The 21,294-nt window shown below is 35.8% G+C and overlaps 1 protein-coding gene across 3 annotated transcripts in view; it reads right to left on the bottom strand.

The window, feature by feature from the left end:
• Positions 1–21,294, bottom strand: part of PIGQ (phosphatidylinositol glycan anchor biosynthesis class Q) — a 65,991-nt gene that overhangs the window by 15,951 nt on the left and 28,746 nt on the right. For all 3 annotated transcript variants that reach the window (XR_004230820.1, XM_031945714.1, XM_031945715.1), the window contains exons 3-7: positions 20,645–20,776; positions 19,775–19,895; positions 3,793–3,919; positions 1,379–1,532; positions 241–352 (exon numbers count right to left, since the gene is read on the bottom strand). Coding sequence is in view for 2 of the 3 variants with exons in the window: in XM_031945714.1 (XP_031801574.1) it covers positions 241–352; positions 1,379–1,532; positions 3,793–3,919; positions 19,775–19,895; positions 20,645–20,776 (646 nt within the window). In the remaining variant the exon portion in view is untranslated. The remainder of the gene's footprint in view (positions 1–240; positions 353–1,378; positions 1,533–3,792; positions 3,920–19,774; positions 19,896–20,644; positions 20,777–21,294) is intronic.

Raw genomic sequence — 21,294 nt, 5'->3', positions numbered from 1 at the left:
ATAGTAGTGGGGATAAAGATTTCTGTTTGGGCCACATTAAAGAACTGATATACTTGACAAAATGACCTAGACTAATGCCTATTTTAATCTTTGAACAATGGGTTTGGCCTATACTGCGGTCTAAGAAGGAACTTAGGTGGTACACCACATGCTAGAAACTACAGATGAGAACAACCTACATTGTATTTTTGTTTCCAAAGATGAGACAACAAGAACTGAATTTTTTTTTTTTGCCAATACCTGATCCAAATCATAAGAACAGGAATCCACTCGCTGTCTCAGGACGTTCCATTTCTTTCCTCGGAAGAGGCGCCACAGAGAAGACAAGCCATAGATCTTCAGACAATACAATCTACAGAAGAAAGGATCAATTCAAGTAACATTTGTCTGGGATTCATAGGTTCTAAGAGCTGAAAAAAAGTGGGGATTCCACAATAAAAGTATTTTTTGGAGGTAATTCAAGATGCTTAGTAGTATGATTAGGTTAATGGATATTTTTCATTAGTTATTCAGGCTAAGTTATATCTCTCCCTTCCCCCCTTTTTTTGTTCAAAGATATGAGTTTATTAAAGTAGGGAGTTGTCTTGCAAGGGATCATTTTCTGCCACTGCAAATCGACAACTGCTATGCAACTTACAGCCTTGAAGAAGGGCACTGAAAGGTTAAGTGATTGCCCAAGGTCATGCAGACAGGTTTCTATCTTTTATGGTATATTGAGTCTTGAAGGTTATTTTCAGAGGAATAAATTACTCCTCCTACTTATTGTCCTATTCTAGTCTTCAGACACTTGTAGTATAATTTCACATTTCCCTTTCGATCTTAACAAAGTGCTTTCTCTGTGAGACGACTGTGTTAATCTCCCCATTTTTAAACCAGAGTAAGCAGCAGCCCAGAGGATATAAGCGTCTTACCTGAGATCCCAGCACTGACAAGTGGACATAGTGCAAGGACCACATTCAGATTCCAGCTCTGATAGATAGATGACTACCAAGGTGTTTCTGGGTCTCAGTTTGTCAACTAAGAAGTGCAGTCATTAAACTAGCTGTCTCTACCGTCTCCTCCAGTTCTAACTCTCCAGAGCTCAGACTTTATTCCCTGTCCAGTGCTCCTTCCACTACATCAAGCTGACTCTCAGAGTACTGTTCTGTGCTGTGGAGTACGATTTTCCAGATCACACCTTGTACTGGCTGCTTAAGATTTTGGTCTACCTTGTCTATACTCTGCTTACCTACACTTCTCTGTGGGGAATTTTAATTAAGGAGGGGAACTGGAAGAAATGGTGTGAAGTGAGTTTAACTTTCTCTACAGTGAGCTTGTAGGCATGGTCAGAGATCTAGGCTTAGTTCCTTGGGGGAATAATTATGCTAATTGTACCCACCTGGCTCCATAGACGTAAAAGCAATAGATGTGGAAAGTGAGGAGGGCAATGATGTCTGAAAGTATGGACAACACCACTGTCAGACCCAGGCAGGCTGAAAGACCTACGTACCACAGGATCATTTCAATGAATGGGGACAACAAGTGGATATAACCTAGAAGAAAAAAATAATTTCCCTTATCACAATATCTGAATAACATCAGTTGGTCTGTTTCTCTTGGAGCAGCTTTAAAAATTGGAATCACCTAAAGCAGTAATTAATACATGTCACACACCAGGGAAGACAGGCTTCTGTCTCTTATCTAACAAAAGGCTTCAAATCATCTTTTAGGCACTAGAGCTCCTCTAGAATTTGTGGAGCAAGGTCTGACTTTCTCTTCTCCATAGTTTCTGTGGAGGCCACATTTATGAATTCTTGATCCTTTCACTTAAGCTTACTGTCCCCAACAGCAAAGATTAAGATGAATTAAAACCGACAACTCTACTTGAATCAGCACACAACTACAGAGATCCTGAGGGCAAAAAAGATTGGCTTTCTAACTGAGAATCAGTGACAAGAATGGAAGAAGGCATGGTGTGGAAGGATTCCTAGAGAATATACAACCACTAAATTGTGGTCTATGAATGTTATGGAATATTATTGTTCTGTTAGAAATGACCAGCAGGATGAGAGACTTACAGGAACTGATGCTAAGTGAAATGAGCAGGACCAGGAGATCATTATATACTTCAACAATAATACTATATGAGGATGTATTCTGATGGAAGTGGATTTCTTTGACAAAGAGAAGATCTAACTCGGTTTCAATTGATCAATGATGGACAGAAGCAGCTACACCCAAAGAAAGAACACTGGGAAGTGAATGTAAACTGTTTGCATTTTGGTTTTTCTTCCCGGGTTATTTTTACCTTCTGAATCCAATTCTTCCTGTGCAACAAGAGAACTGTTCGGTTCTGCACACATATATAGTATTTAGGAGATACTGTGACATATTTAATATGTATAGGACTGCTTGCCATCTGGGGGAGGAGGTGGAGGGAATTCTGTTCCGGAAAAATCGGAACAGAAGTGAGTGCAAGGGATAATGTAAAAAATTACCCAGGCATGGGTTCTGTCAATAAAAAATTATAATTATTTTTAAAAAGAGAGAATATATACCCACCAGTTTCTTTTTCTAAGATAACATTTAAGGAATGGGCATAGCTGAAAATTTAGCACAAGTTGGAAAACAAAGTGAACCACAGGAGCTTCTCAAGAAATCTGGAAAATGAAGCATCAGCTATTTCTAATTTAATGACACTTAGTTTCCTTGGGAACTATGAGTTAATACAACCTCAGAAAAGAACAGAGACCGGTCAGACCTGATTGTTCTTGGGGTTTTCTTACTTTTTACTCCACACTTGTACTCATTTTTTAGCCTCATGTTTGATCAACCCAAAGAGCCTGAGGTGGAGGCCTCTTTTCTTTCTCTGCTGCTGTCACCCAGATTGGCCTTACCTGGCCTCAGTGTTTCCTTATTCATCCTTTAGTTCATCCAGAAACAAAATAAATTTTTACCAAAAGGGCTTTATTAGCCCCTCAAACAAACAGAGAGTACACAGCTCTTTCCTTGTGATCCTCCAAATCTGTCCAAACTGATCAAACACCAACTTTCTTGACTTAATACCTTCTCCCATATAGCTTATATTTCAGCCTAGCTTTTATATGTGTTCAGCCCCCATATTGTCTTGGAAAAACTATAGTTATTCCAGCTATTCCTCCAACCCAAGTCCTGTGTTCAAAACTGGCAGGGCTTCTGAATTCTTCCAACTTCCAGGCCATTACTTCTGGCTGCCATTAGTTGCAACATCCACAAACATCTATTCGGATTAAGTCACAGATTATCTCTTTCCCCACCAAACTTGAAACACTTTATGCAATTGCATTCCACATAAAGTAATACTTGTTATGAAGCAATATGTTGTAATTTCCATATAAAATTTTCACCAACAATAAGGAAAGTAAAATTTCTTTACGTGCATAACATAACCTAATCTTATAATTACTATATAATTAACTAATAAGATTAAGAATGGGTGAAGCTGTATAGCCTATCAAAAAAGTAGCCAAGCAAATTTCATCCTGTCTTCCTAAAATCAATGTAAATCTTTTCAGAATTTCTAAATTTGATTTTCAGGCCTTTCCTCTTTCATATGTGTTGCTTCCCACAATTACAGTCTGAGCTCTTGAGAGCAGGGAAGTTTTACATTTTTTGGTATCTCCCTAACACAGCACATTTTTTAGGCACAGAGCAAACACTTAATGAATTACTTTCATTCACTCTTTCCTACAAATACTACCTACGGCCTTCTCATTTCTGACTGGGGCATCATTTGACAAAAGAGCATAGACAACAAGGATGATCTGTACTTACTAATCCAGAGGTGAATGTGGTAGAGAAAGAAACGACCCAACACCTGGTCCAAAGCCCGGTTCATTTTTAGACCAGCAGGAACTCCCATCAGCCACTGCAGCAAGTCCTGGAGTTCCCGGGCCACATGCTGTCAACATAAAGCAAAGAACCCATAGGAAAGAATGTCACTGAAATCTTAGCTCTGGGGAGTTCACTAACAGAGCAACACAAGCTCAGGGGGGAGATATGTTAGTTTTCCAAAAGAAATAGAGGTTAAAGAATTTGCCCAAAGGCCCACAGCAAGTTAAAGCAGGACAGGGTCAGGGAAAAAGGACCAAATACAAGTGTGAAATGGGACAGACAGGGCCATCAATCTCTGTATTCTGTCTTGTTGACCATCAGCACCAAAGAAACATTTCCTTACACATATTCAATTCTTTCATTTAAAAATATAGATGCACAATTTAATCTCTTAAAATGTTTTATTGATGACTTTTGTTTGTTACAAATTTGTTTCTTAGTAAATGACTCTCTAGCCCTTTGCTCACTTGCTGCCAGAGGCACCCCCCAATAATTGAACATTCTGTTGTAACAAAGAAAAAGTCATCAAAACTGACAAAGCCACTGGGTGTACCACTTTCTGTCTCCATAATTTCTCACATCTCTGAGAGGAGAAAGTTTGGTTCATCATTTGTTCTCAGGAACCAAGAGTGATCACAAATTCAAAAGTGAATTTGAGTTTAGCTGCCTTTTAGTATTGTTTTAATTTATGCTATTGTAATCATTCTACAGAATGACAGAGTATGTTCAGGGAAGAGTAGTACCCCTGGGGTGAAGGAGGCTTTCCACCTTTGGTGTCCACTTGATCTGCTTAATTTTCACCTGTGACTCCAATGCTATATGTAGCATGTACAGTGGTCATACCCTAGGAACCCATTTTGGTAAATGGGCTAAACCAAACTGAGAATAACCAAGAGGTCTCAACCCTCTAGTGAGTGGGGGCAAGGGGAATGTCGACCCCAAGCATGTAGAAGCTTCCCCCAGTGGAATGGGCGGATAAGAACAATCTGAATGAAGGTAGTTGAAGCAGGTGTTGTGGAGCACTTAGAGCTTGGTTAGACATCAAAGACCCCAAGGTCATCCACTGCTTCTGGAGTCATTACCAAGTCATCTTGACTCTGTCCTGCCATTGGATAGTGATGATGCTGGAAGAGAGAGTGAGCCTGATGACTTTGTGCAACTTTGTCTCACTTGAATTTAATTAATATTTGAATCAAAAGACATCTCCCATAATAATTTACCATTTCTACCTATCTCAAAGTCCTGTGGGATGCAGCAAGTATGGATGCACTGGAAGCTGTAGTCACAATCCTACACACAGGCATCAGGGAGATTCGGCAGCTACCTCTATGATAGCAGCCTTTTAAAGATCACACTGCTCATCTTTGGGTGTAAGGAAGGGGTCAGAAAAGATACCTTAAAAATCGTCTACTTCCCCAACCAGGCCTAATTATTGTGGCAGGTGGAGAAACCACCCCTGTGATCAAAACACACAAAAAAATGTACAAAAACTCCTGCAAAGATGATTTAAAGAGTCCACCCCAAATGTTCACATGAACTATTTGTGTCTGATCTGTAGCAGAGCATTCTGAGCTCATATTGATCTAATCAGCTAGTCAGACATACTGTAATTTGACTCTAATATGGTGATACTATTTTAATCCTCTTCAAGAACAATGGATAACAATCAACCCATAGAACAATTTGATTCAATTCAACACAGATAGAATGAGGGCAAGCAAATGATGTAATTTCAGAGAGTTATTCTGACACAATGAAAATAACAGTATACTTGTATATGGAAGACTTGGGTTTGAATTCCAACATTTTCATTAATTAGTAAATTATTTAAAGGCTCTAGAATTTGTTGATTGGGGGTGGAGTGGGGGGGACTTTAGAAAATATCACTTTAGTAGTTGTGTGAAGGATGGATTGGAATCAGATCTATAATTTTCTTTCTCTGTTTTCATTCTACTTGGTTTAGCTATCAGCACCATATCTGTGTCATAAAAGGAATTTGGTAGGACTCCTCCTTTCCCTGTTTTTTCAAATAGTTTATATAGTATTAGAATTAATTGTTCTTTGACTGTTTGGTAGAATTCACATGTAAATCCATCTGTCTCTGGAGATTTTTTCTTAGGGAATTGAATAATAGCCTGTTCTATTTCTTTTTCTAAAATGGGACTATTAAATAATTTATTTCCTCTTCTGTTAACCTGGGCAATCTATATTTTTGTAGATATTCCTCATTTCATTTAAATTATCAAATTTACTGGCATATAGTTGGGCAAAATAACTCCTAATTATTGCTCTAATTTCCTCTTCACTGGTGGAAGTTCTCCCTTTTCATTTTTGAGATTAAATTTGATTTTCTTCTTTCCTTTTTCTAATCAAATTTATTAAAGGTTTATCTATTTTGTTGGTTTTTTCATAAAACAAACTCTTTGTTTATTAGTTCAATAGTTTTCTTACTTTCAATTTTATTAATGTCCCCTTTTATTTTCAGAATTTCAAATTTGGTATTTGAGGGTTTTAAGTTTGTTCTTTTTCTAGCTTTTTTAGTTGTAAGCCCAATTCATTGATCTTTTCTTTCTCTATTTTATGCAAATAAGCATCTAGAGAAATAAAATTTCCCCTTAAACCTGTATGGCTGCATCCCACAAATTTTGGTATGAGAACTGTCATTCTCTTGAATGAAGTTGTTAATTGTGTCAATGACTTGTTGTTTCACCTACTCATTTTTTAGGATTAGATTATTTACTTTTCAATTAATTTTTGGTCTATTTTCTCTTGGCCTTATATTGCATGAGATTTTTATTGCATCATGATATGAAAAAAATGAATTTACTATTTTTGCCTTTTTGCATTTGATTTTGAGGTTTTCATGCCCTAGTACATGGTTAATTTTTATATAGGTTCCATGAACTGCTGAGAAAAAAGTAAATGATGGACTGGAATCAGGAGAGGTATGAGATAGAGAGAACAATCAGGAAGCTATTGAGATGACCAGGCAAGAGGAGATCAGGGTTTTAACTAGGGTGGCAGCTGTGTAAGTGGAGTGAGAAACACTGGAGAGAGAAATGATAATGGTGTGAAGGAAGAAGGAGTTGGGGATGGAAGTGAGTTTGGAAACTGAAAGGATGGCGATGTCCTTGACAGTAACAGGAAAATTCAAAAGAGAAATAGATTTTTCTGGAGAATTTAATAAGTTTTCTTTTGGGGATGCTTATGGGATGTACAATTTATAATGTCCAACAGGCTGGTGATGTGTGACTGGTGCTCAGGAGACAGACTAGTCCTTCTGGATATATAAATCTTGGAGTCCTCTTCATAGAGATGATAATTAAATCTATAGGCACCTATGGAGTCACCAAGAGTAGGCAGGAAAATGAAAAAAGGGTCTAGGACAGAGTCTTGGGCTTTTGATCTTACCATCTGGCCTGTGGGTGATGACCCAGCAAAAGAAACTGGAGAGGAGCAGGCAGAAGAGCCTGATGGCAGCTCGCATCCCTAACTGTGGTGCTGCCTTAGACTTGACCAGATGTTCATTTGTTGTTGTTTGTGCATTGAGGCACTTGGAGTTGAGTGACTTGCCCAAGGTCACACAGTTAATGAGTATTAAGTGTCTGAGGCTGGACTTGAACTCGATCCTTCTGACTCCAGGGCTAGTGCTCTACTCATTGCACCATCCAACTGCCCCATGCAGAATAATATGATATAGTAAACAGAGAGATACACTTGGAATCAGAAGAGTCTGCCTGTGCAACTGGGGTAAGTCACTGAGCTTCTCTGAATTTCAGTTTCTTCATCTGTAAATAGGGATAATGATACTTATATTACCTGCTTCTCAAGGCTAGTGTGCCTCAAGCACTTCTCAAAATCCTTTAGGCTAGACATTATCTTTCCAAACAAGGTGAGTTTTGGTAGTAAAATCATTGCCACTTTCACTCAAAAGTTTTTCTTTTACTATAAAATATTAAGTATTTTATTATTATGATTTTTATTATTTTAGTTAATAATTAAAAATCATTATTACTTTACTATAGAAGTAAAATATTAAGTATTGTGAGAGCCACTTTCCCTCTGCCCACCAACTGGCCTGCTATATTTAAGGTCTATTGTATTGTAGAATACAAGAACTGGGTTTGTGATATGATACTTATTACATAGTCTTCTGTTGCTCCCAAATACGATGGGAATCCTGCCTAGACATCTTCACCCCCATCCTTATCTTCCCAGCTCTGACCGGCCTACAATAGAGAGATCACAAATCTGATTGATATTTTCCAAATAAGGATATTCCACAAGCATGGGATGAACTGTATCAATAAATGGGTAAAGGATATTTAAAAAGACTAAATTAGTATTGCCATGACCTCTAGGAAGACTATGGATACAACAGCCCAGTCAGTACATTTAGCTAGGAAACACTATCTTCTGTATACCTGTCCGTGAATCCTGAAGGATCCAGAGTTTACCGTGTCTTCAGAGTAGAGTATGACAGTGATGTAAAGAATGGAATCTAGGGCACTGTTTTACATAAAGCTTTGCTAAGTACTGTCTGAGGAAGCACCACTCTAGATAGAAGATCACCCATCCTATAATGCTGGATGGGTATCTTTCCAATATTATATGCAAGAGCTACATACAGCTTTTGAATAACACATGATCACTATTTTTGTATTACTATTGCTCAACCTTCTTATATTGACAGTTTTTCAATGCCATTTAAGTGGTAGCAATGCATAAGTGAGGTGTGTCTGTGAAAATACATCCACATTTGTATACATATACATGTAGATTTGACCTCAAATTCCTCAAATTTATAAGGACTTTGAGAGTTCCTAGTAAGTGATATGAAAGCAATTTCATTTATTTCTTTTGGTATCAAAAACTTAAATAAAAGTTAGCAGAGCAAGACAGCCACCATTCCCTAGAGAGATCTGGATAGCAATATTCCCTTCCTGTCCCAGGAATAGACATATGTCTATCTTATCCCTCTCTCCTTCCCCTCCCTGAAATGCTGAGGACCAATACTAGAACCCTGCCATGTCACTATCTATGATAGATGACCTCTGGATCAAACAGCCATACACATGGAGGAGTTAGTTATCAGTGGATAAGTATTAATTAATATGAGAAAAAATAGAATCTGAGAACCAATTTCTAAAAAGTAGTTTGTGGGGGAAAAAAAATCCTTTATTTTTAGCTTTGTTACTAATTCTAAATTTGACAAGAAAGTACAAAATGTGACTTCACATTTCAAAGAGATGCACTGGAAACTTATGGAATTCTGGCTTACCAGGTGTATTCATTCTGTTCATTTTCACAATCTCTAAAAATCCATCTTCCTAGTCTAATACTTGTTTCTCAACTCTTCCAACATTTACCTTATCAGTAACTGTCATGAAAGCACTACTGCTTTGTGCCAACAAATTTTGCCCTTGCAGCTGAGAACAGAACATACTTTATAAATAGAACTTATGTAATATTTAAAGCATAAGAGCCTGGCAACAGGAAGAGATTTTCTTTTTAAAATTAAATATTTATATATCTGTGCAATTTTGGAGTCAAAAGGTTTCCTGTCAAGGGTGTCCAGGGAGTTTTGCAATGATTAGAGAAGTTAATCCCTGAATCTGACATAGTACTACAATTTTGGGTATAGGCCATGCCCAACTATCTCAGCCATGTTGGTTTATAGACCTTTTTTGCCTCAATGTGGATTTCCAGATCTCCAAAGACTTTGTTAGTTTTTAGAACAAACAGAATAAAACGTCTGAACTCAGACACTTGATCTGCTTCTGCTAAAAAATGAAAAGACAGGAGAGAATAGGGAGGTAGTGCCTCACTAAGAAAAATCATAGTTCATATAAGATTTTCAGTGCACTTTACCTACATCTGATTTCATTCTCATGTGAGATTCTGTAAGATGAGTGCTATATCAGCATACTGAGGCCAAAAGGAATCATCTGAAGAAAGCCAATAAATTAATGAGAAAACAAGTATGAAAATGTTCAGATCATAAGACTAAGGATATGATAGATAGACCACCAAGAATTGTAGATGTGTACTCTACAGTACTCTACAGTACAGTAGAAGATTGATACTTCATGAAGAAAAATAGGAATCTATAACTACAAGTTCCTATGTCAGCTAGTCTTTACGGATCTAAACTGCCTTCTATGGAGAATAAACTCACTTAATCTGAGGATTACTGAAAAGTCAACTGGCTTTTTTCTTTTGACATGCCATGTGCACGTATATTACTTTATGAACTTGGGATAAGGAATAATGTGAAAAGCCTGATGTAATTTGTAGATGCTTACAAGAGAGTGCCATGCAGACAATCAGGAAAAGGGAAGGAGAAATAATTTAGGTTTTACTTGCTCTCCAATGGATAGAAGTTATTAAGGGTCTAGGCACAGATTTAGGATTTACAAGGAAGAAATTTCCTATCATGTTGAATATGGAAAGGACTGATTCTTGATAGAGTGAACTTCTCAACATTGAAAGTTCTTGGACAACAGCCAGTTGACCATTTGTCAGGGATTTTATAGATAGGATGAGTCAAATATTGCTAAGGCTAGATGACCTCTAAAGTCCCTTCCAATTATAGAATTCTAACATTCTAATAAGAAAATCAAAACAGCAATTTTAACTAAATGAGAGAAAGGGAAGCTGGTTCCAGAAACATAAAGGTAAAGAAAAAATAGAATCAATGAGACAGAATGCCTATGAGAGGGAATAAAACAACATTACCAAACTCATTCTTTTGTGTCATGCTGAAAAACTGCAAAATCAGCTTAAATCCCAACAAAACTCCTTTACTTTCAGAAGTGAGGATATGAGGCAAGCAATAACCACACAGAAATTGTTTATTTCCAAGAGTTCAAAATGCCAAACATTTATCAAACTGTGCATACCCTTTGATCCAGCAGTGTTACTACTGGGATTATATCCCAAAGAGATTATAAAGAAGGGAAAGGGACCTGTATGTGCACGAATGTTTGTGGCAGCCCTTTTTGTAGTGGCTAGAAAGTGGAAACTGAATGGATGTCCATCAGTTGGAGAATGGCTGAATAAATTGTGGTATATGAAAATTATGGAATATTACTGTTCTGTAAGAAATGACCAACAGGATGATTTCATAAAGGCCTGGAGAGACTTACACGAACTGATGCTAAGTGAAATGAGCAGGACCAGGAGATCATTATATACTTCAACAACAATACTAGATGATGACCAGTCCTGATGGATCAGGCCATCCTCAGCAACGAGATCAACCAAATCATTTCTAATGGAGCAGTAATGAACTGAACTAGCTATACCCAGAAAAAGAACTCTGGGAGATGACTAAAAACCATTACATTGAATTCCCAGTCCCTATATTTATGCACACCTGCATCTTTGATTTCCTTCACAAGCTAATTGTACAATAATTCAGAGTCTGATTCTTTTTGTACAGCAAAATAATGTTTTGGTCATGTATACTTATTGTGTATCTAAGTAATATTTTAATATATTTAACATCTACTGGTCATCCTGCCATTTAGGGGAGGGGGTGGGGGGGTGGTAAGAGGTGAAAAATTGGAACAAGAGGTTTGGCAATTGTTAATGCTGTAAAGTTACCCATGTATATATCCTGTAAATTAAAGGCTATTAAATAAAAAAAAAAAATGCCAAACATTATTTTATAAATTCTCATAGCATCTCTGAGATGTAAAAAATAAACAGATATATTGTCCCCATTTAGCCAATGGGAAAGCTGACACAGAGTTTAAAGATAAAATGAGAGGCACTATCTCATCAAATCATTAAACTAAAATCATATTTTTGATGCTCAGTCCAGTATTGAGTATCTTTCACATACCACCATGATTAAGGACAAAGAATGAGAAAGAATATAAATCATTTAAAACAACGTACTCTCTAAGGTTCCTAGGTGCTTATGATGCTTATTATGATGCTTAAAAGGCCCAAAGGACAATACTATAAACATATTTCTTAATGAAAATGGATCACTCCTAGTAGTTTTCTAGGGAAATGCAACAGCGAGGATAAGGAATTTTCATGGTGGCTGGATGGGAAAATGCAGTGGAGCCAACACTATCCTCTGAAATATTCAAAAACATCTATGACCTGATTTCTATTTAGTCATGTCTATCCAGACTGGCCAACTCCTGTCCATTTTCTCTCATTTGTCTCAGAGGGTCCTTCTAACATGCTGAGGACAACATCCAGAGGATTTTGAGAGGATACTCTGTCCACCTGTCACCTCCCCCCACCCTTACCTTATGACCTATCCATCACCACGTATCTGCATTGACTTCTATATGAGAATCATTTTCAATTCTTTGGATTTCTATCTCACAACCATACAATCAGAGCAGGAGAATATTGATACTTAAAAGATGGGCCTTTATTTCTGAGAGAAGTTTGAGTTCACTAAAGAAGCTGTGCAATATTTTGAAAGCAATTCACTTCCTCCTGTTTAATTCCAGGCCCAAGTCATTGTCCAAGTGTATTATCTGTCCCAAAAATATGCACTGAGGAATACTGAGACTGTTCTACCAATGCTATAACCCGGTTAACAGACACTGTTTTGGCCCTTCTTCTATAGATAATCAGGCAAACTTTTTTGAGGGGTTATGTGTCTTTAAGAGTCTAGGATTTCATATGACCAGCATGATGTCATCTACAAAATAGAAACCTCTGGAGTACCTGATCATCCATAGACAATTCCTCTTTGACATGAACTCTACACATACCTTTGGCAAGACCACATCTCCCTGTTTTAAAACTTATGTGATATTTATAACCAGAAAGTCACTGAACAAGTCTATTCTATTGTTATAACTTTTAAAGAATCTTGAATGATTTTGAGAGCATTTTACATGGCTTTTTGCCCTCAAATGCCTTTTCGTAATTCACAGCAGCAATGCAGCAATGGTGGAATCTTACATTCTCTACTTCCTTCAATCAACTATATGATGGTAAAGATGTGGTGAATTATAGAATACCACTCTTAATAACCTGCCCTGTTCTTTACTAATGACTTTACTTTATGTGTATGTGTGTGTGTGTGTGTGTGTATAAATTGTTCTCATAAAAATTTTGCATAGATGGGAATAAACTGTTAGTGTATAAACTGTATATAACTGCATAAACTGTTAGTCACAGATGTTTTCTCAGTCACCATTTTTGTTCCTCGTCTCTCTTACATCTTTGGCATTTCCATATCCTTTCAGATAACCTGTGAATTAAGACCTCATCACTCTTGCAATTTTGTCATTTCTACTACAGATTTATGTATATATCCATATAACACATTGCATTCTCATCAAATAAGGCAGAGATATAGTCCTGATCTTCTAAGCAATGTAGTCCCCAGAAATTGTGAGATGACTCGTCACGACTTCAGAGAATAAGCTTATGCATTCAAACTATGTGATACAGAAGTGATGTGAGTGAAAAAATTATTCCCATGGGATATGGAAGAAAGGAGATATTATTAGGATTTCTAGTAAGATAGCCAAGAGGTCATTTCATAGTACGGCTCTCCTTTATTATCTTAAAACAATAAGAAGTGTATCAAATAAAGGAGGAGAAAAACAACTACAACAAAAAGGAGAAAGGAAATTCTCATGAGGAAAACCAAGACTCAGGTTGAAGAAATGAGTAAACAAAATAGATTTTTAATGATATGGAGTAAAATAATACAAGTTGAAATCTCCAGAAAGAGTAATAATGTAATAACTATGACCAAGGGTCCCAGAGACTACCTAAGAGAAATAAAGGAAGACTTCAGTAATTGGAATAGTATTATATTTTTCATGGTTAGGCTATGACAATATAACAAAAATGATGATAATACATAAATTAATTTATAGATTTAGTGTCATTTTAATCAGATTATTAAGGAACTTCTAGGGGATTTTGCTAAGCAGTTTTTAAATAACTAAATGAAAGGATAGTAAAATTAATTTGAAAGAACAAGAATTTCAAAAAAAAAAAAAAATAATATCCACATCCAGAGAGAGAACTATGGAGATGGAATGTGAATCAAAACATCACCTTTTATTGATGTTATTATTTACTAATTTTTTTCCTCTCATGTTTTTTCCCCCTTTTGATCTGATTTTTCTTGTGCAGCATGACAAATATGGAGATATGTTTAAAAGAATTGCACATGCTTAACCTATATTGGATTGGTTGCTGTCTAGGGGAGGGTGGAGAGTTGAGAGAGGGAAAAATACTTGGAACACAAGGTTTTGTAAAGGTGAATTCTGAAAACTATTTTGCATACAGTTGAAAAAAAAAACTATTCAAATTGTTTAAAAAAAAAAAGAATGAAGGCATTCTAAAGGACCAGATCTAAACTACTATAAATCAGTAATCATAAAAAACAATTTGATACTGGCTAAAAAAAATTTAGGAAAATTGATCTGTGGAACGTATTAGATAGATAAGGTCCAGATACAACAGAACATAGTAGTAGATGTTCAATAAATTCAGATACCAACTAAAAGCAAGAAGTCACTATCTGACAGGAATTGTTGAGAAAATTAAAAAGCACTCTGGCAGAAATTATGTCTAGGCCAACATCTTATATCATATAACAATAAATTCCACACAGACATATGCCCTAAATATGAAAAAATCATATGACAAAGAAGTTGGATGAGAAGGGAAATAGATATCTTTTTTACAACTTTGGCTAGGGGGAATTTTTATCCAAAAAAAGATATGGCAGTCATCATATAGGACAAAATGAACAATTTTTATTATGTAAAATGAAGAGCTTTTGTACCAGAAAAATCAATGTATGTAGAACTGGAAGGGAAAGTTATCTGGGGGAAAAATTTTTTTATAGCAAATTTCTCTCATAAAGGTACCATAGACAAGAAATATTTGGAATTGATACAAATATAAAAAGCAAGAGCACACATGAACACACATTCTTCAATCAATAAAATAAGCAGTTCTTAAATGAAGAAATGTATGCTATCAACAAACAAATGAAAAAAGCCTTCAACTTACCAATAATGAAAAAAATACAAATTAAAGCAACTCTGAGGCTCTACCTCATCATATTGGATAAGATGACAAAAACAGAAAATGGCAATTGTTGGTGGAACTGTCATGCTGATACACTGTTGGACATGTGAATTAGCCCAATTTGTAACTATGTCCCCAAAGCATTAATATATGTATATACTTCGTGATCCAGTGAAAGCATTTTTAAGCATATATGCCATGGATGCCAAAAAGAAAAAGGATCGGTACCCACAAAAATATCTGTAGCAGTATGTTTTTGTTATATCAATGAAATGGAAACAAAGTAGCTACCCCTCCAGTGGGGAATTACTAGACAAACTATGACATCAATGTAAAGAAATATTATTGTGGTTGTAAGACACAAAAGAATATGATGAATTCAAAGAAATTTGGGAAGTTTTATAAGAACTGATACCAAGTGAAAGGTACAGGTCTAGGAAAGCAATTTACAGGACGACCACAATATTACACTATACTGTAAAGGAGAACAATCTAAAAAATCTTCAGAATTCTAATCAAAACAGTGACCTTTAGTCAAATCAAAACATGACTTTAAAGGACTGATGATGAAGCATACCTTCTACTGCTTGGTAAAGAAATCACAGACTAGAGATCATTAGACTAGAGTTACATTTTCAGATAAGGGAAATGCATTAATTTGTTTTTCTTAGTTATGTGTATTTGTTATAATGCAGGGCTTCAGTTCAGAGAACTATGTATTAAAGAAGATTGCTAGAGATGCAAAAAACTTTAAAAACAAAAAAAAATTCAATAAAACATTTAAAAATACACAGAAAAAAATTTTTTTTAATTCAGAAGACAGGACAAATGGTTAATTGTTACCACTTTTAATAAATTTGATAGCCAACTTTGAAAAATAAGCTGCACGGTTACCAAAACCATTTGGTATTGGCTAAGAAATAAACTAGTTGATCAGTGGAATAGGTTAGGTTCAAAGGACTAAATAGTCAATAACTTTAATAATCTAGTGTTTGACAAACCCAGAGACCTCAGCTTTTGGAATAAGAATTCACTGTTTGACAAAAACAGCTGGGAAAATTGGAAATTAGTATGGCAGAAACTAGGCATTGACCCACACTTAACACTGTACACCAAGATAAGGTCAAAATGGGTTCATGACCTAGGCATAAAGAATGAAATTATAAATAAATTAGAAGAATACAGGATAGTTTACTCTCAGACCTGTGGAAGAGGAAGGAATTTATGACCAAAGAAGAACTAGAGATCATTACTGATCACAAAATAGAAAATTTTGATTATATCAAATTGAAAAGTTTTTGTACAAACAAAACTAATGCAGACAAGATTAGAAGGGAAGCAATAAACTGGGAAAACATTTTTACATTCAAAGGTTCTGATATAGGCCTCATTTCTAAAATAAATAGAGTTGACTCAACTTTATAAGAATTCAAGCCATTCTCCAATTGATAAATGGTAAAAGGATATAACAGACAATTTTCAGATGAAGAAATTGAAATTATCTCTAGCCATATGAAAAGACACTCCAAGTCATTATTAATCAGAGAAATGCAAATTAAGACAACTCTGAGATACCACTACACACCTGTCAGATTGGCTAGAATGACAGGGAAAGATAATGTGGAATGTTGGAGGGGATGTGGGAAGACTGGGACACTGATACATTTTGCCCACCTGCATTTTGGATTTCCTTCACAGGCTAATGGTACACTATTTCAAAGTCCGATTCTTTTTGTACAGCAAAATAACTGTTTGGTTATGTATACTTATTGTGTATCTAATTTATATTTTAATATATTTAACATCTACTGGTCATCCTGCCATCTGGGGGAGGGGGAGGGGAAGGAGGGGAAAAATTGGAACAAGAGGTTTGGCAATTGTCAATGCTGTAAAGTTACCCATACATATAACCTGTAAATAAAAGGCTATTAAAAAATTAAAAAAAAAAAGAATGTTTGTGGCAGCCCTCTTTGTAGTGTCCAGAAACTGGAAACTGAGTGGATGCCCCTCAATTGGAGAATGGCTGAATAAACTGTGGTATATGAATGTTATGGATTATTATTGTTCTGTAAGAAATGACCAGCAGGACAAATACAGAGAGGCCTGGAGAGACTTACATGAACTGATGCTGAGTGAAATGAGCAGGACCAGAAGATCATTATATACTTCAACAACAATACTATATGATGATCAATTCTGATGGACGTAATCCTCTTTAACAATGAGATAAAACAAATCAGCTCCAATAGAACAGTAATGAATTGAACCAGCTACACCCAGAGAAAGAACTCAGGAAAATGAGTGTGAACCACTACATAGAATTCTCAATCCCTCTATTTTTGTCCACTTGCATTTTTATTTCCTTCACAGGTTAATTGTTTCAAAGTCTGATTCTTTTTGTGCAGCAAAATAACTATATGGACATGTATACATATTGTATTTAACATATTTAACATGTATTGGTCTACCTGCCATCTTGGGGAGGAAGTGGGGGGAAGGAGGTGAAAAATTGGAATAAAAGGTTTTGCAACTGTCAATGCTGAAAATTTACCCATGCATATATCTTGTAAATAAAAAGCTATAATAAAAAAAAAAAAAAAGAAAGAAAAATAAGCTGCACAGAAGTAACAATTTCTTAACCTATTCTCTTTTTTGTAATAGTTTTGGTTGAAATGATTTTGTTAATGATTGTTGAAGTCATAATAAAAACACTTTTTAAAGAGACTAAAATAACCATAGGAACTCCTGAGTAGCTGAAATGCTTAATTTTTTAAAAATTGAAGGAAGAGATAATTTTTAAAAATGGCTCTTAAAAGAATTTGAAAAGAGAATCAATGGTTTAGAGCAGAAAGTGGAAAATTTTAACAAAGCAGTAGATACCCTATACAGTGGAAGAAATGGAACATAAAATGAGATGCATTTATAAACAGCAGAGCCAAAAGCAAGTGCCATGGTTCAATGCCCTTTGAGTACTATGTGTCCATCTGCCTGTGATATTAGGCAGATGGAGGATTTTTTCACTGTGCTTATATAATGGGTTCTAGCCAAAATCCTGCTGCTTCTAAGGTTATTATAAGAGAATCAGACCAGGGCAGGGAGTTTACTTGTCCTTTCAGAAATCATAAATAGTAATACTGGGTTAGTAACAGAAGGAGGTAGCTATATTTGATCAAATGGAAGAGAAGTGTTAACTTTGTTTAATTCAACAAATTACTATATGGAAACACCATCCTCTTGTCAAAATATTTTTAAATTGGGTATCCCAATAAGCGGTATAAAAAAAAAATCTAATTTTAAGACCAAAATATGGTCTTTAAAGACAGGCAAAATGGCACAAATTGGATTTCGAATTTGGAATGAGAGTCAAATATTTTATTCCTTCTTGATTCTATCTCAAGTTCCATTACTACTATGTTCTCTCCCACAAGTCACATGACTGCAGAGATTAATTTTTTACTGTAAAAACTTACTTTCTGAGTCTTTTTAATTGCCTCAGAGGAAGTTGGTGTTAACTATTGAATATACTCAAAATTTTAAAACATTGGCTGTTTTACTATGAAATCTGCATGTGTTTCTATAATTACTTCATCTTTTAGTAGCAGCAGCAGCAAAGAATAATCCTCTAGATTATTCAAGAGTAATGGTATTTTTGATTTCCAAGTTTCATCAGGCCAGAATAAAGGACACAGGTTGTATAAGGAGTGCTACTACTCTCTCCCCTGCTCTCCCCTCCCCACATACGGTTACCAGAGCTAGCTTTAAGTATTCAATGCCACTAGGAGAGCTTTGGGAAAAACCAACTGACCAAAAGATCTTTCTGAAGTAAGGCATTGTTCCATCTACTCTAAGAGAATACAAAGAAATTGAAGTAGAAAGGGCTTTTCTCTTTAAAGGTAGGAAGCAAGATGAACCAATCCTGGCTTAGTCATAAGATTTCAGGGCTAAATGATCTTGTGATGAAAAGAGCCATCTACACCCAGAGAAAGGACTGTGGGACCTGAGTGTGGATCATAACATAGCATTTTCATTCTTTTTGCTGTTGTTTGTTTGCATTTTATTTTCTTATTTTTTCCTGTTTTGATTTTTTTTTTTTGTGCAACAAGATAATTGTATATATATGTATGCATATATTGGACTTAACATATGTTTTTTACTATGTTTAACATATATATATATATATATTTTATTTTTATTTTTTTCATAATTATAAACTTTTATTGACAGAACCCATGCCTAGGTAATTTTTTACAACATTATCCCTTGCACTCACTTCTGTTCCGATTTTTCCTCTCCCTTCCTCTACTCCCTCCCCCAGATGGCAAGCAGTCCTATACATGTTAAATAGGTTACAGTATAGATACAATATATGTGTGTAGAATTGAACAGTTCTCTTGTTGCATAGGAAGAATTGGATTCAGAAGGTAAAAATAACCCGGGAAGAAAAACAAAAATACAGACAGTTTACATTCATTTCCCAGTGTTCTTTCTTTGGGTGTAGCTACTTCTGTCTATCATTGATCAACTGAAACTGAGTTAGATCTCTTTGTTGAAGAAATCCAGTTCCATCAGAATACATCCTTATACAGTATCATTGTTGAAATATATAATGATCTCCTGGTTCTGCTCATTTTACTTAGCATCAGTTCATGTAAGTCTCTCCAAGCCTCTTTGTATTCATCCTGCTAAGTTTAACATATATTAACATATATATTACTTGCCATCTAGGGGAGAGGGTGGAGGGAAGGTGAGGAAAAATTGGAACATAAAGTTTTGCAAGGGTTAATGTTGAAAAATTATCCATGCATATATTTTGAAAATTAAAAAACTTCAATTAAAAAAAAAAAAAAAAAGAAGATTTCAGGGCTAAAATGTCAAATTAACTCACATCTGCAACTGGGATGAGAGCCTCAGCCAGCTGACCAATCCGATTCTTCCTATATAACCAAGACAGCAGCATGATTCCCAGAGCCATGTCAAGAAGAAGTGAAACAAAGATGTTGGCTTTCCTGTGAGAGGGATAGAATGCAAATAGAAGAGTAAAGTAGTAGAATATAGTAGGGGATGTATTTAGAGTGAGAAGTCCCAAGTTCAAATCCTGATTCTGTTCCTTACTAGCTTGCTGACCTTGGACAAAATGAGAAAGTCACTTCCATTGTCCAGGGTTTCAGTTCTATCATCTGCAAAATGGAGCAGTTGGACTAGATGATCTCCTACTGTAAAATTCTATGAAAGGTGGAATTTGGTTTTAGGATGGTTTCAATTAGCACCTAAAATACATAGAGGAGTTTGACTCAATAACAATAACAACTTACTTATGTAAGGAGTTTGCATCATAAAACACTTTTCTGTCTATCCTTGTGCTGTATCCTCATTACAAGCTTATGAGCTAGACAAGGTAAGAACTTTTAAGCAGAGAAATCTGCCCAGGGTTCACAAAAGCATTAAGGAGCAAGCAGTATCCAAATGAAGGGCTTTAGACACCAAGGTCAGTACTCTTTCCTACTGCACCACTTTTGTGAAGGACCTTTAAAAAGAGTTTAGATGGGAATTACTTATTAGGATGAAAGTAGGCTGTCTTTACTGTCTGTTAATTCCTAAAGTTGGACAGTGAGAGTGAGAGGCAGCTGGTGAAATAATAGAACTCTATGCCAATAGGTTTTCTTTATGATTTATTATTAGTGAAAATCCCAAAGTCCACTAGGGAAAGGTTATATCAACACCCTAGATGAAAAACAAAAAAGTAAGAATATTGTACCTCATGAACTGGGTATGGTTCTCAGCTTTTTGGTTGCTAAAGACGAATCTGAGATGTTCTAGTCGATATCCAACCTGCTCACAAGTCGAGAGTTTGCTCCATATGAAGGACAAAGGCCAAAACTTAAGTATTCTGCAGAAATAAAATAGAAAAATACATTTCTGCCACTAGAAAACAGACAGAATGTACATGTCAGCACTAACACTACCTAATAATTCCTATTTTTCTGAATTTTTATGTCTTAGAAGATAGGGAGTAAAAAATGCTCTATCATGGATCTATGAGCCCCTCAATAGCATCTAGTAATGAAAAGAATGTGATAGTAATCTTACTGTTTTACTAAGCTTTTTCTGTTTTATATAGTAACCTGAGGTCCTGAATGTCAGCACTCATTCCTGTGAGCCCATTGTAGGTCAACTATACAGAATGCAAAAGCACTAGCAGAGGCGTAGATGAGAGCTACTAGGACTTAAATAACTTCAGAACTGATCAAGTAGACAAGGTGGTATCCAGGGCTGTTTGGGAGTAACTGTCAAGGACACTTAAGAGAGGCAGCTTGTTCCAACTATACTAATGGCCCATCAGCTTCACTTTTTAATATTAATCTAAATTTATCTTTTTCAGTACCAGCTCCCCAAAAATGAACTTCT

This window comes from Sarcophilus harrisii, chromosome 1, assembly GCF_902635505.1.
Source record: "Sarcophilus harrisii chromosome 1, mSarHar1.11, whole genome shotgun sequence".
Taxonomy (NCBI): Eukaryota; Metazoa; Chordata; class Mammalia; order Dasyuromorphia; family Dasyuridae; genus Sarcophilus; species Sarcophilus harrisii.
This window is presented reverse-complemented; position numbering and strand designations above follow the sequence as displayed.